The following is a 22,846-nucleotide window of genomic DNA, read 5'->3' as shown; positions in this document are numbered from 1 at the left end:
TGACTCAATGGTGCAGCAAGGTATCATCACACCTGTCGGCGACGAACCTTCGGAATGGTGCCACCCAATGGTCCTCGTGGCCAAGAATAAGGGCGTACGCATCACGGTCGACCTGACGAAACTCAACTCTCAGGTAACGCGCCCCACTCACCCTTCGCCCACGCCGTTTGCCGCGGTCCGCAGCGTCACCCCCTCCGCGAGGTTCTTTACGACGGCGGACGCCCTCCACGGTTACTGGCAGATAGACCTCGCAGAAGAGGACCAGCACCTGACTACGTTCATCACCCCGTATGGGCGCTACAAGCACTCCCGGGGACCGATGGGCTTTGCAGCCACCGGCGACGCCTACTGCCTCCGGGTAGACGCGGTTCTGCAAGGCGTGGCCAACTGTGTTAATGTGGTGAATGATATCCTTCTATTCGACGACGACCTCGCCTCCCACCACATGCTTACCAGGTGCCGCGACCACGGCATCACCCTTAACAAGGAGAAATTCACAGTCGCCGTCCCCAGCGTCAGCTTCTGTGGCTACCTCCTCTCCGCCGACGAGGACAAGGTCAGGACCATACGGGACTTTCCTACGCCCGCCAACCTGACCGACCTACGCTCATTCATGGGCTTGGTGAACCAACTGGCGGACTTCACTCCGGCCATAACGGCAGCGGCTCAACCCCTACGGCCTCTGTTGAGTCCCAAGCGCTCATTCACCTGGACCCCGGATCACGACAAGGCTTTCGCCGACGTCAAGCGAGCTCTGTCGTCACCGCCCGTGCTGGCGCCCTTCGACCCCGCCCTGCCGGTGGTACTGCAGACGGATGCGTCGCGCCTTTACGGCATCGGGTACGCTCTCCTCCAGGACCACGGCCAGGGACACCTGCGTCTCGTCCAGTGTGGCTCGCGGTTCCTGACGGACGCTGAAACCCGCTACGCCACGATTGAACTGGAGATGCTTGCTGTCACGTGGGCCGCGTCCAAATGCAAACTGTACCTGTTTGGAGTGCCCCACTTCACGTTGCTGACGGACCATCGTCCGCTCATCCCCATCCTCAACTCATACACCCTCGACGCCGTCGAGAACCCCCGCCTACAGCGGCTCAAGGAGAGGCTCTCGCCCTTCGTCTTCACGGCGAAATGGTGCGCAGGGAAGCAGCTCTGCATACCCGACGCCCTCTCACGAGCCCCGGTCTCCCGCCCCACGCCGGAGGACGAGACCGACTGCGACAAGGACGCCGCGCATGTCAGGAGCGTTGTCGCCAGCAGCGCCGGCGCCCGCGAGGACGGCCCGTCGCCCGACGCCGACAGGGCACTCCAGGAACTACGGGCCGCGGCATGGGTGGACCCCGCCTACGGTCACCTGCTTACCTGCATGTCCTCCTGGTTCCCGTCCAACCGCCTCGCCCTACCCAGCTCCGTCCTCCCATACTGGAAGCTCCGCGACGCCCTCCCTGCCGACGGGGATCTGCTGCTCTACGGCCAGCGTATCGTGGTCCCCGCCGCTCTACGGAAGCGTACGCTGGCTCGCCTCCATGACAGCCACCGTGGCGCGGAAGCCACCAAGCGCCGGGCTCGACAAACCGTCTTCTGGCCCAGCACTGACTCCGACATCAAGAGCACCGTGGAAGCCTGCGAGCCTTGCCAGGTGCTTCGCCCCAGCCAGCAGCAAGAACCCCTGCTGTGCGACGATCATCCCACCCGGCCCTTTGAGTCTGTGTCTGCCGACTTCTTTCACGTCGCAGGAAAGTCGTTCCTGTTTACAGCGGACAGGCTCTCGGGTTGGCCAGTGATCGTCCCCTGCGGCCAGGACAAGACGGCTACCAGTCATCCGGAAGTTCTGCTGCTACTTCCGGGAGGTCGGCATCCCCCTCCGCCTTCGCACCGATGGTGGCCCCCCATTTACCAGCGCTGAGTTCAACCGCTTCACGGAACGCTGGGGCGTCCACCATTTGGTCACCTCCCCGAACTACCCCCAGTCTAATGGACACGCCGAAGCCGCGGTCAAGGCAGCTAAGCACCTCATCCTTAAGACCGCGCCCAACGGCAACATCGACTGCGAGGAGTTCGACCGCGGTCTCCTCGAATTACGGAACACCCCGTCCCTGGCCGGCCGCTCACCTGCCCAGGTCCTCTTTGGGCGCCCCCTCCGGACATGCGTCCCGGCCCACCCGAAGTCCTTCTCGCCCGAATGGCAGGCTCGCTCGGAAGAATGCGATCGCAAGGCCGCAGCTCAAGCCGCCCAAACGATCCGAAGATACGACGAGCACGCCCGGCCCCTCCCCGCCCTGGGCGTCAGCCAGCACGTGCGGATTCAGGACCGCACGTCCCTTCGGTGGGACAAGGTCGGCGTGATCATGGGCCGCGGCAGGTCCAGGGACTACGAACTTCGCCTCCCGAGTGGGAGAATCTGGTGGCGCAATCGGCGACACCTCCGTTCGGTGGCCTCGCCCCCTGACGCCGCAGCCACCGCCGCGCCCCTCCCCTCGCCGGCGGACCCGCCGCCCTCGCGAGCCGAGGCGAGCGGCGAGGGGCAGGGGGGCCCCTCGCCGCTCGCCTCGGCTCGCGGGCACTCTTACCTCCCCGCGTCGCCTCTGCGAGCTCGGTGGGGGAGGGAGGTGTGGGATAGCGTACTGGGCATAGGACTAATGTGAAGTAGTGCAAGGGTGGTGTACTGCGTGCCCGACCCCCAGAAGCCTCCCACTACAAGGACCCCTTACATACTTACAACAAAGCTTCCTTTATGCATGTGTGCTTACAGCACCTAGCACCTTCGCCCACGCCCCAGTCGTCCTGTAGACCTCTTGGGTACTTGACGTGCCCCCTCTGTACGCATACCTACCGATTAATAAACCCACGAACCACACAACCTGTTTCACTGCCGCCCTTGCAACATGCTTCCAAAAAGTTATGTGAAATGCCTGAGAAGTATGATAGAGGTTACTAGAGTAGAGAGAGTGAGAAATGAGGAGGTGAGGAGGAAAACAGGGATGGAAAGGTAGCTGGGAGATAGAGTTGATGAAAGAGCATTAGGATGGTTTGGACACAAGGAAAGAATGAGTGAAGAAAGACTAGTAAAGGAGGTGTGGAAGGCAGAGGTAGAAGGAGTGAACATGAGAGGAGATGGATGGATGGGGTAAAAGGGGTATTGGGAAAGAGAGGAATGTCTGTTTGGGAAGGACGGGAGAGGACAGAAGATAGGGGTGAATGGAGATAGTTGTGTATGGATGATGTTGTGATGCATGGGGGGAGTGGGTGTGGGATGGGGTTGAGGGAGTATGTATGAGAAATAGATTGATGCAGCCTGAAGGGATTTCTCCCCATTTTCTCCTTTTCTGCATGAGGGGACAGAGAGGGGGGTTGCCGAATTGATGAAGTGGCTTTGCTGTGGATGTGCTGTGTTTTGCATCACTGCTTCTGACCCAGGGCCGTGGACAAGATGCAGGGATGACCCATCATCCAGGAGGTACCAAGATAAGAGGGAGGGAGGAGGGTAGAGGAGCGTGGAGTATGTAGGGGATAGAATAGGTGGGAGTGGTTTCTATGCCTTTATTTTTTGGCTACCTCCCATGTAAGGGGGAAAAAGCCTTTGGTATATGTATGTATGTACTTTTTCCAAACTCCATTATACTACATTTCTTGACAATGAAGTTCATTTCCCACTTTTGGCTCCATTCCCAGATTTTGTCGAAGTCTCTCTGTAGTGATTCACAGTCTTTTTCTGTACTTACTTTCTTTAGTAGTTTTGCATCATCTGCAAAGAAGTTCATATAACATTCTACACCTTCATCCATGTCATTTATATATATGACAAACATTATCAGAGCTAATACAGAACCTTGTGGGACTCCACTTATCATTTCTTCCCAGGTTGAGTTTTTGTCTCTAAGAACCACCCTCATTTTTCTCCATTCAAGAAATCTTCCATCCATTTCAATAACTTTCCTTGTACACCTCCTATTATTTTGAGTTTTCTTAATAGCTTCTTGTGTGGTACTTTATCAAATGCCTTTTGTAAATCTAGGAAAGCACAATCAGCCTATCCATCCTTTTCTTGCATTATTTTGGTGATTGGTGTCTGAGAATGTGTTGTGTTACTGTTGGATAATGTAATGCTGTTGAGTGTCTTGTATAATATTTTGGGGTTTCATGAATGTGTTGACAAAAGTTTGCAGATTGTTTTTTTCATGTATTTTATTGTTCATTTCAGTGTTAAGTGCTTGTATTTAGTCTGTTATGTTCTAAGAGATAAGTGGGTGGCATGTCTGAGTGTGTTTGAGTGCATTTCATATGGTTATGCTGAATGTGCACAGCAGTGTCTATGTCTGTGATTGGTGTACTGCTCAATGTCTCAAAGTGCTGTATGTGTATGTTGGTGTATATGTGTCCATGCCCAAAAACCCAATAGTTCCATCATCACACTTCTCTGGACCCCCTTGAAAGTCATACAATGCCTCATACTACAACCTGTCACACCACATATCCCCCTTGCCAAATCACAACATGGTTTTAGACCACTACACTCCACAATCTTCTGATACATCTTACACAAAGATTTTTTGACAATATCAATTCAGATAGGCAAATTGGGAAAAATTCTACATGGAAGAGACAAAAGTGGAAGAGAAATAGATCTTGATGGATATCAATAATGAAGGAGTGAATAGGTATGTACATAGACAGAAACAAGAGAGGGTGTACATTAAATGCTATTTCAACAGAAGATGCAGTGAGGCAAAAGATAGAAGAGACAAAGCTTGGAAAAGATAGAGAAAAGATAAAAAACCTGGAAAATGGCAAATGAACAATAGAAATAAGTATGTAAAAGTGCAAAGAGAGGAATAAAGGAACTATGAAAAAAACATTATAAAAAAAAAATGCAAGGAGCAGCTCAAACTATTCTATAGATATGTGAATGGTAAACTTAAAAATAAACAGGAAATTGTGAAACTATGCCAAGGAAATACAGAATACACAGAATATCAAGAAATAGCCTAAGTCATCAATAATCACTTCAAGTCAGTTTTCACTAGATAGAAGGTATTTTGGGACGATGTAAGTGAAGTGTGATCTCCCCATGAGCAAAATAATAACAAAAAGAAATAATGGAGCAATTAACAAACCTTGATGTTTAGAAATCACATGGCCTGGACGGAATTGCAAATTGGATACGAAAAGAATGCAAAGATGAACTAATGGTTGCTCACTTAAGGAAGGAAAAATTTGGTATTCCAAAAGACTGAAAAAATGCCAAGATTGTACCAATATATAAAGGAGGAAACAAGGAAGAACCAACTAACTATAGACCGGTCTCACTAACAAGCACTGCAGCCAAAATTTGTGAGAAAATTATCAAGAATAGGTATATGAGTAAAACACCTGGAAGAAAATAATATAATACACCCAAGACAATTTAGGTTCAGACACAGAAGATCATGTACCACAAATTTAATCTGTTTTTACTTAAGACTAATAGATATAATACAATAAAGGGATGGATGGGCTGATTGTGCTTTCTTGGACTTAAAAAAGCCTTTGACAACTATCTAATAAACTGGCAAAACATAGGGGGGATACAAGGCAACCTGCTAAATTGGATGGAGGATTTCCTGAATGGTAGAAAGATGAGAGTAGTACTCAGAGAAAAATATTCAGGTTGGAAGGAGGTGATTAGTGGAGTTTTGCAAGGATCTGTATTGGCTCCAATAATGTTCACTATTTATGTGAATGACATGGACAATGTGCAATGTTACATGAGTTTCTTCGCAGATGATGCTAAATTGTTGAGGAAAGTAAAAACCAAAAAAGATTGTGAATCACTACAGGGAGACCTGAACAAAGTTTGGAAATGGAGTCAGAAATGGGAAGTGGACTTCAATATTAAGAAGTGTAGCATAATGGAGTTCGGAGAAAGTAAAAATAGAATATCAGGACAATATAAAATTGGTACTAAGGAGTTAAAAGAAAGTGGGATCTGAAAAAGATCTGGGAGTAATTACCTCAAATGACCTGTCCTCTGATAAACAAGTAAACAAAATTGTCACAGAATCCTATAACTTGATATGATCAATAAAAGTGGCATATACCTATTTGGCAAAGAAATCATTTTAAAAATATTATATATATATATATATATATATATATATATATATATATATATACACACACACCAAGGCTTTTTCCCCCTTACAAGGGAGGTAGCCAAAAAACAAAGGCATAAAAATCATTCCCACCTATTCCATCCCCAATACACTCCACTCCCCTCCACCCTCTACCCTCATTCCTATCTTGGCACCTCCTGGATGACAGGTCATCCCTGCATCTTGTCCACCGCCCTGGGTCAGAGGCAGTGATGCAAAACACAGCATATCCACAGCAAGGCTACATCATTAAATTGGCGACTCCCCTCCTCTGTTCCTCCATGCAGAAAAGGAGAAAACGGGGAGAAATCCCTTCAGGCTGCATCAAATTTTTCTCACACATACTACCTCATCCCCCATCCCCCACCCATTCCACCTCATGCATCACAACATCATCCATATACAACCATTCTCCATTCACCCCTGTCTTCGGTCCTTCCTCAACAGACATTCCCCTCTTCCCCAAAGCCCCTTTTACCCCATTCATCCATCTCATCCTAGGTCGCCCCCTCATGTTCACTCCCTCCACATCTGCCTTCCATACCTCTTTTATAGTCTTTCTTCACTAATTTTTTCCATGTGTCCAAACTATCCCAATACTCTTTCATCTACCCTATCTCCCAACTCCCTTACCACCCCTGTTCTCCTCCTCACCTCATTTCTCACTCTATCCAACCTAGTAACCCCTATCATACTTCTTAGACACCTCATCTCAAACACAGTCGGTCATAAGCAGTCGAGGAGAACAGAAGTGTAAACAGCTGCTCCAGATTCACTCTGAGTTTCACTACGATTAGCGCTATAACGGATCACCAGGAAAAACACCTTGTTGGTATTGTGGAGAGTATCAATATGTATTTGTGGGACTGTCAGGGTTGTATCCAATTCAGTTCTTAAATGAGTGAATTGTTAATACAAAAATGGAAAACAACAAAGAAGGAAGAATCAATAAGCCAACAAAAAGAGGTCTAGACGAATCCAGGATTGAGTCTCCATTGGGGGTCTGAACAACACCCCCAAAGCGACCAGCAGGAACATAATTAATGAATATTTCTCGGGATTTAGGAGGCAAGGGAAAACAACAAAGAAGGAAGAATCAATAAGCCAACAAAAAGAGGTCTAGACGAATCCAGGATTGAGTCTCCATTGGGGGTAATGCAAAAAAAAAAAAAAAAAAAATGTCTGAACAACACCCCCAAAGCGACCAGCAGGAACGTAATTAATGAATATTTCTCGGGATTTAGGAGGCAAGGGAAAATATTGGAGAAAACCTTGGACAGTGAGAGAGATTTCAGAATTAGCAGAGCAATACAAAACAGAGAAATTAACAACTTAGCAGACGAAGTGATCGATTTAAGATTAGACTATAAAGCTCTGCAACTAGAAGTAACCAACCTACGAACAACGAACGAGGTAATACTAAGGGAATTAAACGAACTAAAAAGTGAACTAAGTGCGATAAAAAGAGAAAATGAAAGAAAGGAAAATGAGGTTAAGACTGCAAATGATGATCTGAAAAAAGAGGTAAAAGAACAATTGAAAGCAGTAACGGAAAAAATGGAAGAATCAATCAAAGAGATTGACTTAAACGAAAAAAAAATTAAACAGTGGAAAAAGAAACACGAAAGTCAAAAACTATCATTCACAGAAATAGTACAGCAGCAGGTAAAAGAGAATGCAAAGGAAACAGTGATCAAGGTAATCAAAGAGAAGGAAAATTTGGTGAGAGACACAGTAGACAAAAAGAAATGTATTGTGGTTTATGGTATAAATGAAAAACACAATGTACACAAATACCAAAGGGAAAAGGAAGAGAAAGAAATTGCGAAGGAGATTCTAAAAGCGGTCCAAGAAGAAGGTCAAAGTCTAGATACAGAAATCGACGACGTACACAGAATGGGTACATACTCAAAAGAAAAGAATCACAGACCAATGAAAATCAAACTAAGAACACAAATGATAGCAGAAGTACTATCAAAAGCAGCAAAACTAGCAGTGAAAAATACAAAAATGTTTGGATAAAAAAAGAAATGAATCCCGAGGAATTAGAGATAGGGAACTGAGAAGTGAGGCTAAAGAAAAAATGAGAAAAGAACAGACAGAAAAAAATGAGTTTTTTTGGAGAGTGCTAGATCTGAGACTGAGAAAATGGTACATCAGAAAAATGGAAACTTAAACCAAAAAACAGAAGAGAAGAAAAAATTAAAAGTGGCATATACAAATATGGACGGTATGATATCAGGATTAAACAAATTGAGTGACTACCTATCAATAGAGAAACTGACACAATGGGAATTGCAGAGACAAAAATGAAAGGTCCAATACAATCAAGTATGGTGGGACAACGATTATACAACATTTGGTCAAAAAAACAGGACAGACAAATGGGGGGGAGGAGTCATGATATTGACTAGAAAGAACCTAAATGTAATAAAGGCAACAGAAGGAAAAGATAATGTGGGATTAATCACAGGTAAGGTCGAAAACAGCAGTATGAAAAGTAGAAGGTTTATAGTTGTTTATGTGCCACCAAAAACTAAGACCTGGACTGACAGCAAACACTCAAAATTACTAGAAGATACAAAGAATGAATTGAGATGCTGAAACACGGAGAAACACAAAGGAAATAAATTGGGAAGAATTGAGTATGGGAGGTGGAGACAAACTCTACGGAAATGTCCTACTGGATATGATCATAGATTATACATTAACGCAATGGCTTAATGAAAATACTAGATTTAGACAAAATGAAGAATCATCGAGACTAGATTTGTTATTCACCTCTGAACCAGAAATAGTAGGGGAAATGAATTATAAAACACAAATTGGGAAGAGTGACCACATACTAATAGAGATCGAACTTAAGGAACAAAATGTGGTAAGAAGGAATGAAAAACATAGAGAAGGAAGACTGAAGTACAACAAAACTGATTTTGTAAAACTTAGTAAATTTTTCCAAAATGTCTGTTGGGAAAAATTTGCAAATGATGAAACAAAGACGGAAGAGAAATGGAACATTTTCAAATAAATTTATAAGGAGGGAACAGACAAATGTGTGCCTAAGCGGAAACAGAAAAGAGAGTACATAAAGTGCTGGTATAATAAAAAATGTAGAGATACTAAAGACAAAAGAGACAAAGCTTGGAAAAGATGGAAAAGAGACAAAAAAGAGACTAAATGGCAAATATACATTAAACTGAGAAATGAATACATAGACATAAGAAAAGAGGAAAAAAGAAATTATGAAAAAGATATAATAGCAAAATGCAAAGATCAACCTAAACTGTTCTACAGATATGTAAATGACAAACTAAAAGACAAACATGAAATAATAAAACTACGTGAAGGAAATCAAGAATACACAGAAGATGTAGAAATGGCCAAAGTAATGACTAGACACTTTAAGTCTGTTTTTACAATTGTGGGATGATAGTCACCAGGAAGGATCCCCCAAAATGGAAGAAATAATGGTGACACAAAAAGAAATAAGGGAACAAATAAAGAAACTCGATGTCAGAAAGTCACATGGCCCAGACAGAATAGTGAACTGGATACTAAAAGAATGTATAGACAAACTCATGGACAAAATACACAAGATAATTGACTTCTCACTCAAAGAAGGAAAAGTACCACAAGACTGGACGAATGCTAATATTGTACCAATATATAAGGGAGGAGACAAAGAAAATCCAACAAATTATAGACCAGCATCCTTGACAAGCACAATTGCTAAAATATGCAAAAGTTATTAAAAACAAATGGACTATACACTTGGAAAAGAACAAAATATTAAACCCCAACCAATTTGGATTTAGAAGAGGAAGATCATGTACTACAAACTCAATATGCTTTTACTCAAGATTGCTAGACATAATACAAGAAAGAGATGGCTGGGCAGATTGTGCCTTCCTGGACCTACAAAAGGCTTTCGACAAAGTACCACACAAAAAACTACTAAGAAAAATTGAACTAATAGGTGGAATACAAAGAAAATTATTGGAATAGATGGGAGACTTCTTGAAAGGAAGAAAAATGAGAGTGATATTTAGAGAAAAAACTCAAAACAGGAAGACATGTTAAGTGGAGTACCCCAAGGCTCTGTATTGGCAAAACTGTTGAAGAAAGTGAGTAAGGAAGAAGACTGTAAATCTTTCCAGGGAGATCTGGACAAAGTCTGGAACTGAAGTAAAAAGAATGAAATGAATTCCAACATTAAAAAATGTAGTATAATGGAATTTGGAAAAAGCAAAAATAGAATATCCGGCAAATACAAAATTGGAACAAAAGAAGTTACAAAAGTAAATTCAGAAAGAGACCTAGGAGTGATCATTTCAAATGACATGACACCAGACAAACATATAAATAAAATAGTTGGAGAAACCTACAACTTAATAAGATCAATGAAAGTGGCCTTTGACTACATGGACAAGGAGATGGTGAAGAAAATACTAGTTCCACTGATAAGACCAAAATTGGATTATGCAGCAACACTATGGTCAAAAAAGCACTAACAAAGATGGCACCAACACTCAGTATGCTGACATATATATATATATATATGTATATATATATATATTTTTATATATATATATATATATATATATATATATATATACATACATATACCAAGGCTTTTTCCCCCTTCCAAGGGAGGTAGCCAAAAAGGGAAAGGCATAAAAACACTCCCACCCATTTCATCCCTAAATACACTCCACACCCCTCCCACCCTCCCTCTCATCTGAGCACCTCCTGGATGACGGGTCATCCCTGCACCCTGACCACCGCCCTGGGTCAGAAGCAGTGTCGCAAGACACAGTACATCCACAGCAAGGCCGCTTCATTTAATCGGCGACCCCCCCTCTCCGTCCCCCTTTGCATATATGGCGCGGACGGGGAGAAATCCCTTCGGGCTGCGTCAAAATTTACTCACACATACTACCCCACCCCCCACCCCCCCGCCCATTCCTCCTCATGCAGTCACAACATCATCCATATACAACCATTCTCCACTCACCTCTGTCTTCCGTCCTCTCCCTTCCTTCCTCAACAGACATTCCCCTCTTCCCCAAAGCCCCCTTCACCCCATCCATCCACCTCATCCTAGGACGTCCCCTCATGTTCACTCCCTCCACATCTGCCTTCCATACCTCTTTTACTAGTCTTTCTTCACTCATTCTTTCCATGTGTCCAAACCATCCTAATATTCTTTCATCAACCCTATCTCCCAAATCCTTTTTCACCCCTGTTCTCCTCCTCACCTCCTCATTTCTCACTCTATCCAGCCTAGTAACCCCCATCATACTTCTCAGACACCTCATCTCAAACACATTCAAACTCCTTCTCTCTTCTTCTCTTATGTTCCACGTTTCTGCCCCATACAGTGCTGTTGGCACAATCACTCCTTCATACAGTCTCCTCTTCGCATCCATTCCCAAATGTCTATTCCTCATTACACTCTTTAAACCACCAAGGCATTTACTCGCTTCTCTCAATCTACATTCTACCTCCACCTTCACTCCACCTTTTCCTGCTACACTTGCACCCAAGTATCTAAAACTATCCACTTCCTCCAGTCGCTCTCCCTTAATGTTCACTTCCAGTCTACTGCCACTTTCACCCCTTGTACATCTCATCACCTTACTTTTACCCACATTTATCTTTAGCTTTCTTCTATCACATACTCTCCCAAACTCTGCCACCAGCTTCCTCAATCCCTCCTCTGACCCTGCCACAAGCGCAGTGTCGTCCGCAAACAACAGCTGGCTCACCTCCCACTTTTCTCCATTTTCTTTAACCATCTCCAATCCCTGACCCACTACCCTAGCATTCACCTCTCGCACCACCCCATCCATGTATAAGTTGAACAGCCAGGGCGACATAACGCATCCTTGACGAAGTCCCACCTTTCCTTCAAACCACTCATATATATATATATATATATGTATATATAATTTGAAAATAGGCTATGCAAAAAAACTTTCTCCCTCAAGAGTACAGTCTACCTGGCCAGGTGAAAGACTGCATTATACACAATTACGCATCCTAATAACACAACATATACTTTATAAGAGATTTGTGGGAAAACCCCATTCCAGCCATGGCATTCTTCAGAGATGGGACTGCTTTGTCAGAAAGTCTAGAGAACAACAACTCAACTGTGGGGCCATCTCAGGGCAAAATGGATCTCAACCAAGACCTAATTCCTTTATGCTTGGTTTGCCCCTCAATAAAATCATCTACTATTAGCAAGAAGTGGTGTCAGGGAATCTCAATGACAGAGTAAGAGATGAACTAAAAGAAGTAGTAGTATGATTTGGGGTACCAGATAATAATCTTTGTAGATATGGTGTTGGAGCTGTGTGTAGAAAGGGAATTGATAATAACAATTACAATGTTTTAGAACAGAGCCAAGCATAACTATACATGGGAAAGTGTCATGGACAGAAAGAAGGTTGATAGGACATTAATGGACTATATAAAGGTATCCAAAGGAAGGACACAAAGAGCTGTATGTTCATGTTTTCAGGGTAGTGGCAGATCATTTATTGATAGAAGGGAAATTGTGAATGAAGGAAATGTGGAGGAGGAGGAAAAGGGTGGAGGCAGAGAGGTGCTGAGAGTTAAAAAATTGAATGAGAAGGAAAACAAGAAAGAATACCAGAAGTTGAGAAAAGTGTGGGAGGTGGTGACGGATAAAGGGGAAGTCAGAATAGGAAAATGGGATTGTTTCAAGGAGGAAGTGACAAAGCTTCCAAAAATATGTGGGATGAGGAGAATGAAAGGGAATAGAAGGGAGGGTACTTAATGGTGGGATGAGGTGAAGGCTCTCACCCCCTTTGTTACCACTGTTACTCCATCTACTGTTCCCTTCTAAGGTCCCTTTCTTTTGTGCATAGTTTTGTATTTTGTCTCTCACTTTCTACTTCCTTTTTATTGTATCTATGTATGATAGTCATTGACAATATTCTTTTGTAGGAAGACCCTTTGCTTCCAGTCATCTGACTAAGTCAAGTTCTATTACTCTGTGTAATAGAGGGGAATGAAATTGAACTTAAATTTTCTGTTGTTTCTTCCTGAATATTACATTTGCTTATGTGAATTACACCAAGGGACTCCCATCTGGAATCCTTAGTTTGATCACTAGGTTCACATTGACATCATGATTTTTTAGTCCAATGAGCTTTACTTTTACATCTAAGTACTTCCCTTAAGGGCAGGACTTTACTTCCATGAACCAATTGAGTTTTCTCCTCTTCCACCCTTTCTCCAATCAGAAAGGCTACAAACCCTTAAACCAATACTGCTTAGTCAAGCAATCTGGAAATCAATGCACCACTTAGTTTACATACTGTTACATCAGCATAATACAGCAATGAAATCAGATCCCCAACAACTGCTTGTAAACACCTAGATGAGGAGTGAGCTTGTGCAATTCCTTCACCTACGATTGTTGTTTATCAAACATCCAGCTCATGAAAATAAAATTCTTGCCACCTACCCCTCTATCTACCTTACTTGTCTACCTTTATCTATGAGCCTCTTACAAAGGCAGTGGTACAAGAGCATAAGCAAGCATATGTGGACTGGTTATATGGAGAAGCTTGGGAAACAGGAGAGGTACAAGAAGGAGAAACAAAATGTAAGGTGAAAGAAGCAAAGAGGAGAACAGATGTGAAATGAGGTACAAGTTTGACAGAGAATTTTGAAAATAATAAAGATACGTTTTGGAAGAAAATAAAAACCCAAAACTACTTGCTGCATGATCAGATTGTCAGCAACTAAACCAGCTCCTCCATTGGTCATCCACCAGTAAGGAGGGCATGTTGGACAGAGAGATGGAGGAAAAAGAAAATCATCAAAAGGGCTGATGAACTCTGAATCAATGGCCATCCAAACCCATTATTGGTCACTAACCCATGTGTTTGTCATGTGTGGACCCCTCCAGTACATGGAAATGGAAGTCATGAAGGCTGAGTGATGTCCCAGTGCTGTGAGTGCACTGAGGTGTCCCCTTGGGATTAGCAACATGCCTCTTTTGTCCTTTTTTCAGGCCAGAATGGGTGGCCCCTCTTGGCTTGAAGAGATAAATTGGTTGGGCTGCTTGGGTCAGGCACACCCCAAGTCAGACAACACTACACAGTCCATGGCTGTCTTTCCCTAGTAACAAGGTGGTGGTTGTGTATACTCTCCCAAGACCCCTGGGACTATTGGGTGAATATGCACACCCAAATGCTTTAGGGACAGTTTTGGGTTGTTCCTACAGACTAAAGCCATGCTCTTCCCTTGAAACTGTCATTTACCACTTCTTTGAGTACACCTTTTTTCACCTGTGTCCCCTGTGGTAGGGGAAATTCTGCCACTGGTGGTTCCCATCTGACTTGTAAAAAGTGACAAAGTGGGACATAGTGATGGTACTAGAGATCTTGCTCTCTGTATGTTCAACCTATAAGAAGTCATGGCATAAGAGTCTGACAGGAGAACTCCAACCAGAACCCTAAAATTTGGGACATTTAAGGGGGAGCATCAGCTGTTACTTAGTGGGTGACATTAATTTTTTTTTTCTATCTTCATGATTTTTTGGTGTGTATATTCCTCTGTATCTTTAGTATAAAACCTCAAAGTTTAATTGAACTATGATAATTATTTTTAGAGATATGGAATAAATCAACACTGAAAAAAATGAAAAAATTACTTTGGTGTTTTTCATCAGAGCTCAACTATTTTTCAACTTACTGTTTGAAAATTAGTATGGATTCAATAGGCACATGCAGCTTAATTTTGATCAAGGATGATTTCAATTATTGAATGTCATTCTCAAAAAATAAATTAAGGAATACTATTGGCATTTTTTTACCCAGGGGAAAAAATTCCTTGAATAGCCTTAGGTATTTTTTAAAATGTCTTTCAATGAAAAAAAAAAAAAAAATTCCTTTCCATAGATATATGTATATATACAATAATTTGAAAAATAACAGTTATTTAGCTCCAAATGTCAATAAATTTAGTTTTGAGATATGAACTGTTTTCTGTTGATGAGTATAATTTTATACATACTGGGATAAGGTAAATCCAGATAAAACAATGGTTTATTCTAATATTCAGGCCTGTTTGGCACCTGGTCCCCTTCTAATTTAAAGGATATTATTCACTCACAGGTGATGGTATCAGAGACCTTACAGCCACATTTTAATGATCTGTGAAAGTGTTATAGGTGATAGCAGTGGAGCAGTCAAAGGCATTGTACCAAGCATCAATGCTCTTCTCACCCCCACATGCATAATAAAACTTTCCTATGATAGTTTCATCCAGGAGGTGCCAAGATAAGAGGGAGGGAGGAGGGTGGAGGGGAGTGGAATATGTGGGGAATGGAATGGGTGGGAGTGGTTTCTATGCCTTTTTCTTTTTGGCTACCCCCCATGTAAGGGGGAGAAAGCCTTTGGTATATGTATGATAGTTTCCAACTAGGAGCGTGAATGTAAATATCACTCTTCATCTTTAGAGGAGGAATGGAATTTTGTCTTGCAGGAGTTGGTGACATAAGTCTGACCTTGTGACTTGTTTTATTTCTGTTATGCTTAGTGGTGGTGAAGACAAATGCTGTGAAATTTAGGCTGGTTGTCAAGATGATGAGGAGGGCTGCAGTGGGGCTGAGTGGTGAGAGGTGGTGGAGGTGGTGTTATCACATGTGAGGGTGATAAGGCACCCTGCGCTTGTTTCTCTCTCTTCTTCTCCAGTAAAGCTTGAATTCTTGCTTTCTGCCACATCTTCTGTTTGGAAGGATGTGGCATGACTGTAGACTTACTTGGGAGAAGTAGTATCCAATCTGAGGGAGTACTACAAGGAAACTAATCAAGGCAGGAAGGCAGTCAGACGAGTGGCTTTTCAGCTTACTCCCTCTACTGTGGACATCTCAAGAGACATTGAGGTGTGGTGCAAGCCGTGCAATGCTTGTGGTGGCTAAGTTGCTAGTATGCTTCATATCAATACATATTGCAAAATAAAAAACGAGGAAAAAAAAAAAGACTTCAGAGTTGTGAATAATGACAAGACATGTGGCCAATGGTGTGTGGGACCTTTAACCTTCTGGTGGTGCGGTTCAGTATTTTTCATGGTTGGTGCGGTGGGGTATGGTGAACCCCACTCAAAGTTTTAGCCATTTCTATTGTTTTTTATTATTTTATCTGTGTTCTGAGGTAGTAAAATTAACAAAAAATATATTCTGATATATCTATTCAAGAATGACATCTCCTACAATGTATCTTATGAGCATATAAGTAGAAAATGCATTTGCATGAAAGTTGTCCTACAATTTTCTTTTGCTGGATATTTACTCATCTCAAATATAAATGAATTTCACAAATTAAACTTTTTTAATACCTTAAGTTAAGTGAATATGGTTTAATGCATTTTGCTTTGGCATTAAATTCAGTCATGAACACAATTATGATTAATACTATTTACATAACATTGTAATGAATTTTTATTACAAGTAAAAAAATTCTCGCAGAGAAACACGTTATAATTCAGTTACTGTATAGTTCTAATAAATGTATTTTCATGCATCTATTAAACAAACCAACATATTTGAATGTATCCATTACCATGAAAACAAAGGCAAACGAGTCTTCTTTGAAAATGAAGGTCACACAAAATAAAACTTCTTTTTTGTGGGAGGTGGCTTGTTTCATATTTACTGTTTAATCTTCCTCATTGTTTGCACTATCATTCTCATCACTCTGAGTGAGAAATTATCAACCTTTCTATTGATAGATAAGTAAAACAAACAAAAATAAGAATAATGTACCTCTCAATAAATGACGCCGTGAATGGTGTGGTGGGGTTTACTATACCCCAGACACAAATAACATGTGTCTACAGTCCTCACTGGTCAGCAAGTAACTGAGTAGAGTTGTGCATTAGCTCAGTGGAGTGTGCTGAGAAATTACATGGATGGATAGCACTATCATTGCAACCAGACGTAAGATACATATATATAAACATCACCTGGGGTATGGGATACCCCACCTCACCACTGGAGGGTTAAGGGAGCGTCACCAGCAATCATTCGAAAAATTCTGGTACATGAGCGAATTTTAGGTAAACATTTCAAAAGAATCTCTATGATGGTGGCAACACTCATACAAAGTTATACAGCTGTATTTCGTTTCTATTTTTTTATACAGAATAAAATAGATAAAATATTGGCAACCTCTGGCAACCCCATTGCATAAAAAATATTGTATATTGAAATAGCATCAACATTTCTATAGCTATTTCGCTTTTTGCTACAGAAATGTGTTTATGGAGATCTTTGGTAACTCCTCCTGCCAGCATACCACACAGACAGTGGATAGGGCACCAGTACTCTTGAAAAGGTCAAAGTAAGGTGATGTCACTCCTGGTGCTCTCACCATATGCAACAATTTTGATTCCTCACCCTGTATTGTTGCTGTGATCATGGAAAAACTAACAAGAAATAAGAGAGTGAAGCAGCAGAATATAGAGAGGGCCTGTGAATGCCTGAAATAGAAACAAGGAAAAAGAAAGAGGAGAAAAGCAGCACAGCTACACCCAGCACTCCACAAGCATCTACTAGCCACGCCCACCTTAAACCTCCTCCACCCATGCCACACCACTCACCCTTACCTCACACTTCATCAGCAAAGAGGAAATTTGAAATTTGCTAAACATCACAACCATCAAACAAATGGTCACAAAAAATGGTTGTGATAAATTAAATCCCCCGTCCTGTTCCTGTAAAGTTTATGTTTTTGTTCTCTGTTTTAATATCTTTGGTTGTTCTTTATGAATTTTTGTAATTTTTGTTTCATTTGAAAGAAAAAATCATGTTCTTTATATTCTACAGTAAAAAAATAAAAGATTTTTTTTTTATTAAACCTGAATTTTGCAGCATTTTTTAATTATTCAGAGAAACAAGTTAATAAAAAATCAAAGATATTCAAGAGAATTTGTTCCCCAGACTCTTAAGCTTTCATTTCATACCAAGCTGAATGATGTGGAAGGATTTTCCATTAAGTAATCAGAGGTGAGGAGGAGAACAGGGGTGGAAAGGGAGCTGGGAGATGGGGTTGATAAAAGAGTATTAGGATGGTTTAGACACATGCAAAGAATGAGTGAAGAAAGATTAGTAAAAGAGGTGTGGAAGGTAGAGGTGGAAGGAGTGAATATGAGGGAGCATCCTAGGATGAGATGGGTGGATGGGGTGAAAGGGGCATTACAAAAGAGAGGAATGTCTGGGGAGGAAGGATGGGAGAGGACAGAAGATAGAGGTGAATGGAGAGGGGTTGTGTATAGATGAGGATGTGATGCATGAGGGGGAGTGGGTGGGGGATGGGGGGCGAGGAAGTGTGTGTGAGAAGAAATTTGACGCAGGCCGAAGGGATTTCTCCCTGTCTTCTCCTTTTCTGCATGGGGGGACGGAGAGGGGGGTCGCCGAATTTATGAAGTGGCCTTGCTGTGGATGTGCTGTGTCTTGCGACACTGCCTCTGACCCAGGGCAGTGGACAGGATGCAGGGATGACCCGTCATCCAGGAGGTGCCAAGATAAGAAGGAGGGAGGGGGGAGGGGGGAGTGGAATATATAGGAAATGAAATGGGTGGGAGTGGTTTCTATGCCTTTTTCTTTTTGGCTACCCCCCCATGTCGGGGGACAAGCCTTTGGTTTATGTATGTAATTAGAGCTTCACTAGAGCTCACTATATCTTCACTAAATATTCACTATGCCTTATATATACATGAGAGGAACACAATACCCTGAGGAATTATACACTAATGTAAGGGGTATTCATACCTAAGTTCATTAACCCCTTCCATACGGTGCCGCACACGTAGGCGTCATGGACTTAGATCTCGGTGGCAGCAACCAATGCCAGCCGTACGACGTGTCGTAATAATACTCGCATCATAAAATATAGTCACCGCTTATATCGATCGTTCTCTCTTCACCCGTGAATTTTGATAACCATAGAAAATGCGATTACAAAAGAATTAGAAAGAATGTCATTATGGAGGGACAACTACAATAAATATAATCAAGACGCCGATATGGCAGCCTCGCGAATACACTCGCTCCCCATGACGCTTACGTGTGCGGCACCGTATGGAAGGGGTTAAATACATATTTGAAAATTTAATTTCACCTACTCTATAAAGCGATGCAACACTCCCTTAAATGAAACGCCACTAATAATGGAAGGAATGGTGGTATCAAGATGCAGTTTTCATACAAAACTCAGCAGATTTCAGGGGTAATTAAAGTATAAAAAAACAAATTTCAAGGTTTGGTAAAAAAAAAAAAAAAATTTTTTTTGCTTACGTCTCCCCTTAATGTGTGTGGTACAGACGAGTATACAGGTAAACGTCGACTTACGATGGCCGCGACTTACGATTGTTCGACTTTACGATGACGACGACGACGACGATATGATAATTTAACCCCTTCCATACAGTGCCGCACACGTAGGCGTCATGAGGAGCAATTGTATTCGCGACGCTGCCATATCGGCGTCTTGATTATATTTATTGTAGTCGCCCCTGTGTTTTTCCATTCTCTCAAATGTGCCGTAAATCCCATTCTCTGTGGTTTTCAAAATTCGCGGGTGAAAGAGAGAACGATCGATATAAGCGGTGACTATATTTTATGATGCGAGTATTATTACGTCACGTCGTACGGCTGGCATTGGCTGCTGCCCGCGAGATTTAAGTTCCGTACTGAAAATACATATTATAGTGTTTGAATATGGTAAAAAGGATAAAAATAATTAAATAAACTACTGTACATGTTTAATAGGCTATATTCAGTATCTCTGGTGGTTAATATACAGGTAGGCTAGGTACAGTGACCACGGAACAGTGATACACAAATTGGGGATCGACTTACGATGAAATCGTCTTACGATGGCTCTATCGAAACCTAATGCCATCGTAAGTCGACGTTTACCTGTAAAAGGGAAGAGATAGGTAGTACGTTTGTGAGAAGAAGACTGATAAGTCAACGTTACTTGAAACTAAGTCAAAAGGGAGGGGTGATTTTGAGTTTGGGAGTGTGGTAGGTAGTGTTGAGAGTAATGAGGAGGCAAGGGAATGAAAGGAGTGGCTCTGCTGGTAAGTGATGAGATGGAATAATGCATGGTGGTGAGGAGAGAGGTATCTTCAAGGCTGTAGGTGATGGTGAAACTGGGATGAAAGATGTATTTACCTGGGTGTATTATACGGGAAGGGAGTTATGCTCATGGTGACCCGTCTTTGTATTTTTCAGCATCAAGTTTTTTCTTAAAATCTTAAATAGTATTTGCACACACTGTTTCTTTATCTAAGTTATTCCAGATATCCCGCACTCTGTGTGGGAAGCTTTTTTTTCAGATCACTTCTATAGTTACCCTTTTTGAGTTTCTTTTCATGACCTCTTGTCTTTCCATTGTCATTTCTTAGTAAATCATTCCTATCAAGGATTTCCATTCCTTTCATGATTCTATAGTCAGTGGATCACCACTTTCTTTTCTCTGCTCCAGTGTTGGGTTTCTGTTGGTGCATATGGACTTAGTAGTGAGAAGAGTGTAGAGGGAAGGGAGGCTTTTTGGATAGATTTAAACAAGTGCTTAGAGAGTGTTGGGCTACATGCCAATGTAGTGTTGGGGGATCTCATTGGAAAGTAGAAGGATAAGCCAATACATGGATAGGACAAGGCCAATTAAATCCAACAAGGATGTCTTGATAGATTCAGAGGAAAAAATGAGTGAGGAATTTAATAAATATTTTCTCTTAGTACAGACGCTCCTCAACTTACATTTTAGTTACGTTCCGAACGGAAGTTGAAAATGAACGTAAGTTGTTACTGTACTATACATCCGTAAATTCTATTACCATATCTTATAAAACACCCCTAAATCATTAATTATACACATAACATTGTAAAATAATAACATTAATTTCAAATAAATTAAATTCAAGCAACATAAATTGAGATGGTGGAGGAGGAGGGGGAGGGGGAGGAGGAGGAAGCAAGGCACGTTCAGTCTGTCATTTGTACCATGTAAACAAGGGACGCAGCGTCATGCATAAGTATTGTTTGAACTACGGAGAGAGCGCTAAACTAAAAAATTCACTCGAAATTTTTTTTTTACAGTCAGTTCAAACGTAAAATCGAAAAAACGTAAAACAAATGAACGTAAGTAGAGGGTGTCTGTATTTTCAAAGAAAAGAATAAATATGACACCTGACTGTGATCCGATCTTTAGTGGGGGATGAGGGAAGTAAACTACCTAGCATCAGCATTAGCATAGAAGTCAAGCAGTAGCCAAACAGATTGATAGACTTAACTAACCACTTTGAAAATCAAAGGTACCTAATTTTACTGCAGTATGGTAAGGACGAAGTGAAGGCAGTTGTTAAGATGATGAGAGCAGGTAAGGCATCTGGTCTGGATGGATTCCATGCAGAATGTCTAAAAAAAGGAGGTACAGTAATGGTGGACTGGCTGGTGAGGTTATTTAATATTTGCTGGAGAGAGGGTAGAGTGACGAAGGACTGGAGGAGTGCCTGTATAGTTCCACTTTACAAGGGAAAAGGGGACAAGTGTGAGTGTAGTAGTTTCAGAGGGATTAGCTTGTTAAGTGAAGTTAGGAAGGCTTGTGGGAGGATCTAGAGAGGATTAGGAGAGGAACAGAGGAAGTAATTGGTGAGGAACAGTGTGGATTTAGGACAGGTAGAAGTCACGTAGATCAGATTTTTGTGGTAAGACAGATATGTGAGAAAGCTATAGGAAAAGGTAAGGATGTTTTTGGGCTTTTATAGATCTGGAAAAGGCTTATGACAGGGTAGACAGGAAGTCACTGTGGGAGGTTTTGCAGATATATGGGATAGAAGGAAAGCTACTAGGAGCTGTCAAGAGTTTTTACGAGAGTAGTAGAGCATGTGTCAGGATTAGAAATGTAGAGAGGGAGTGGTTTGAGGTAAAGGTGGGACTTTGTCAGGGATGTGTTATGTCGCCCTGGCTGTTCAACTTATAAATTGATGGGGTGGTGCGAGAAGTAAATGCAAGGGTGGTGGGACAAGGATTGAAGATGTTTAATGAAAATGGAGAAAAGTGGGAGGTGAGCCAGCTGTTGTTTGCGGACAACACTCCGCGTGTAGCAGGATCAAAGGAGGGATTGGTGACAGAATTTGGGAGAGAGTGTGAAATAAGAAAGGTGAAGATAAATGTGGGTAAAAGTAAGGTGATGAGATGTACAAGGGGTGAAAGTGGTAGCAGACTGGAAGTGAGCATTAAGGGAGAGCGACTGGAGGAAGTGGATAGTTTTAGATACTTGGGTGCGAATGTGGCAGGAAAGGGTGGAGTGGTGGAGGTAAAATGTAGATTGAGAGAAGTGGCCTTGCTGTGGATGTGCTGTGTCTTATGACACTACTTCTGACCCAGGGCAGTGGACAAGATGCAGATATGACCCGTCTTCCAGGAGGTGCCAAGATAAGAGGGAGGGTAGAGGGGAGTGGAGTGTATTAGGGATGGAATGGGTGGGAATGGTTTTTATGCCTTTGTTTTTTGGCTACCTCCCTTGTAAGGGGGAAAAAGCCTTTGGTATAATGTATGTATGTTTTTAGTACTTCCCAGAGTCAATAATAGCTAAATAAATTACAGAAAAACTGTTTCATTTTTTATTTATTACAATTTGAAATTACTGATCCTATCCTCAAATTGT

General features: G+C 42.2%; 1 protein-coding gene across 3 annotated transcripts in view; it reads right to left on the bottom strand.

Annotated features, from left to right (window-relative positions):
• LOC143039858 (cysteine-rich hydrophobic domain-containing protein 2-like) overlaps positions 1–22,846 on the bottom strand; it is a 151,471-nt gene that overhangs the window by 79,442 nt on the left and 49,183 nt on the right. Inside the window, exon 4 of one of the 3 annotated variants that reach the window (XM_076210117.1) lies at positions 21,485–21,594. The exons of the other annotated variants lie outside the window; for them this stretch is intronic. Coding sequence (XP_076066232.1) covers positions 21,502–21,594 — 93 coding nt within the window. The 3' untranslated portion in view covers positions 21,485–21,501. Of the gene's footprint in view, positions 1–21,484; positions 21,595–22,846 lie in introns of those variants that run through there. 3 annotated transcript variants of the gene reach the window in all.

The sequence above is a fragment of the Oratosquilla oratoria genome, chromosome 27, assembly GCF_046742065.1.
Source record: "Oratosquilla oratoria isolate Oo_2021 chromosome 27, ASM4674206v1, whole genome shotgun sequence".
NCBI lineage: Eukaryota > Metazoa > Arthropoda > Malacostraca > Stomatopoda > Squillidae > Oratosquilla > Oratosquilla oratoria.
Note: the sequence above shows the minus strand (reverse complement) of the source record. Positions and strands in the feature narration are given on the sequence as shown.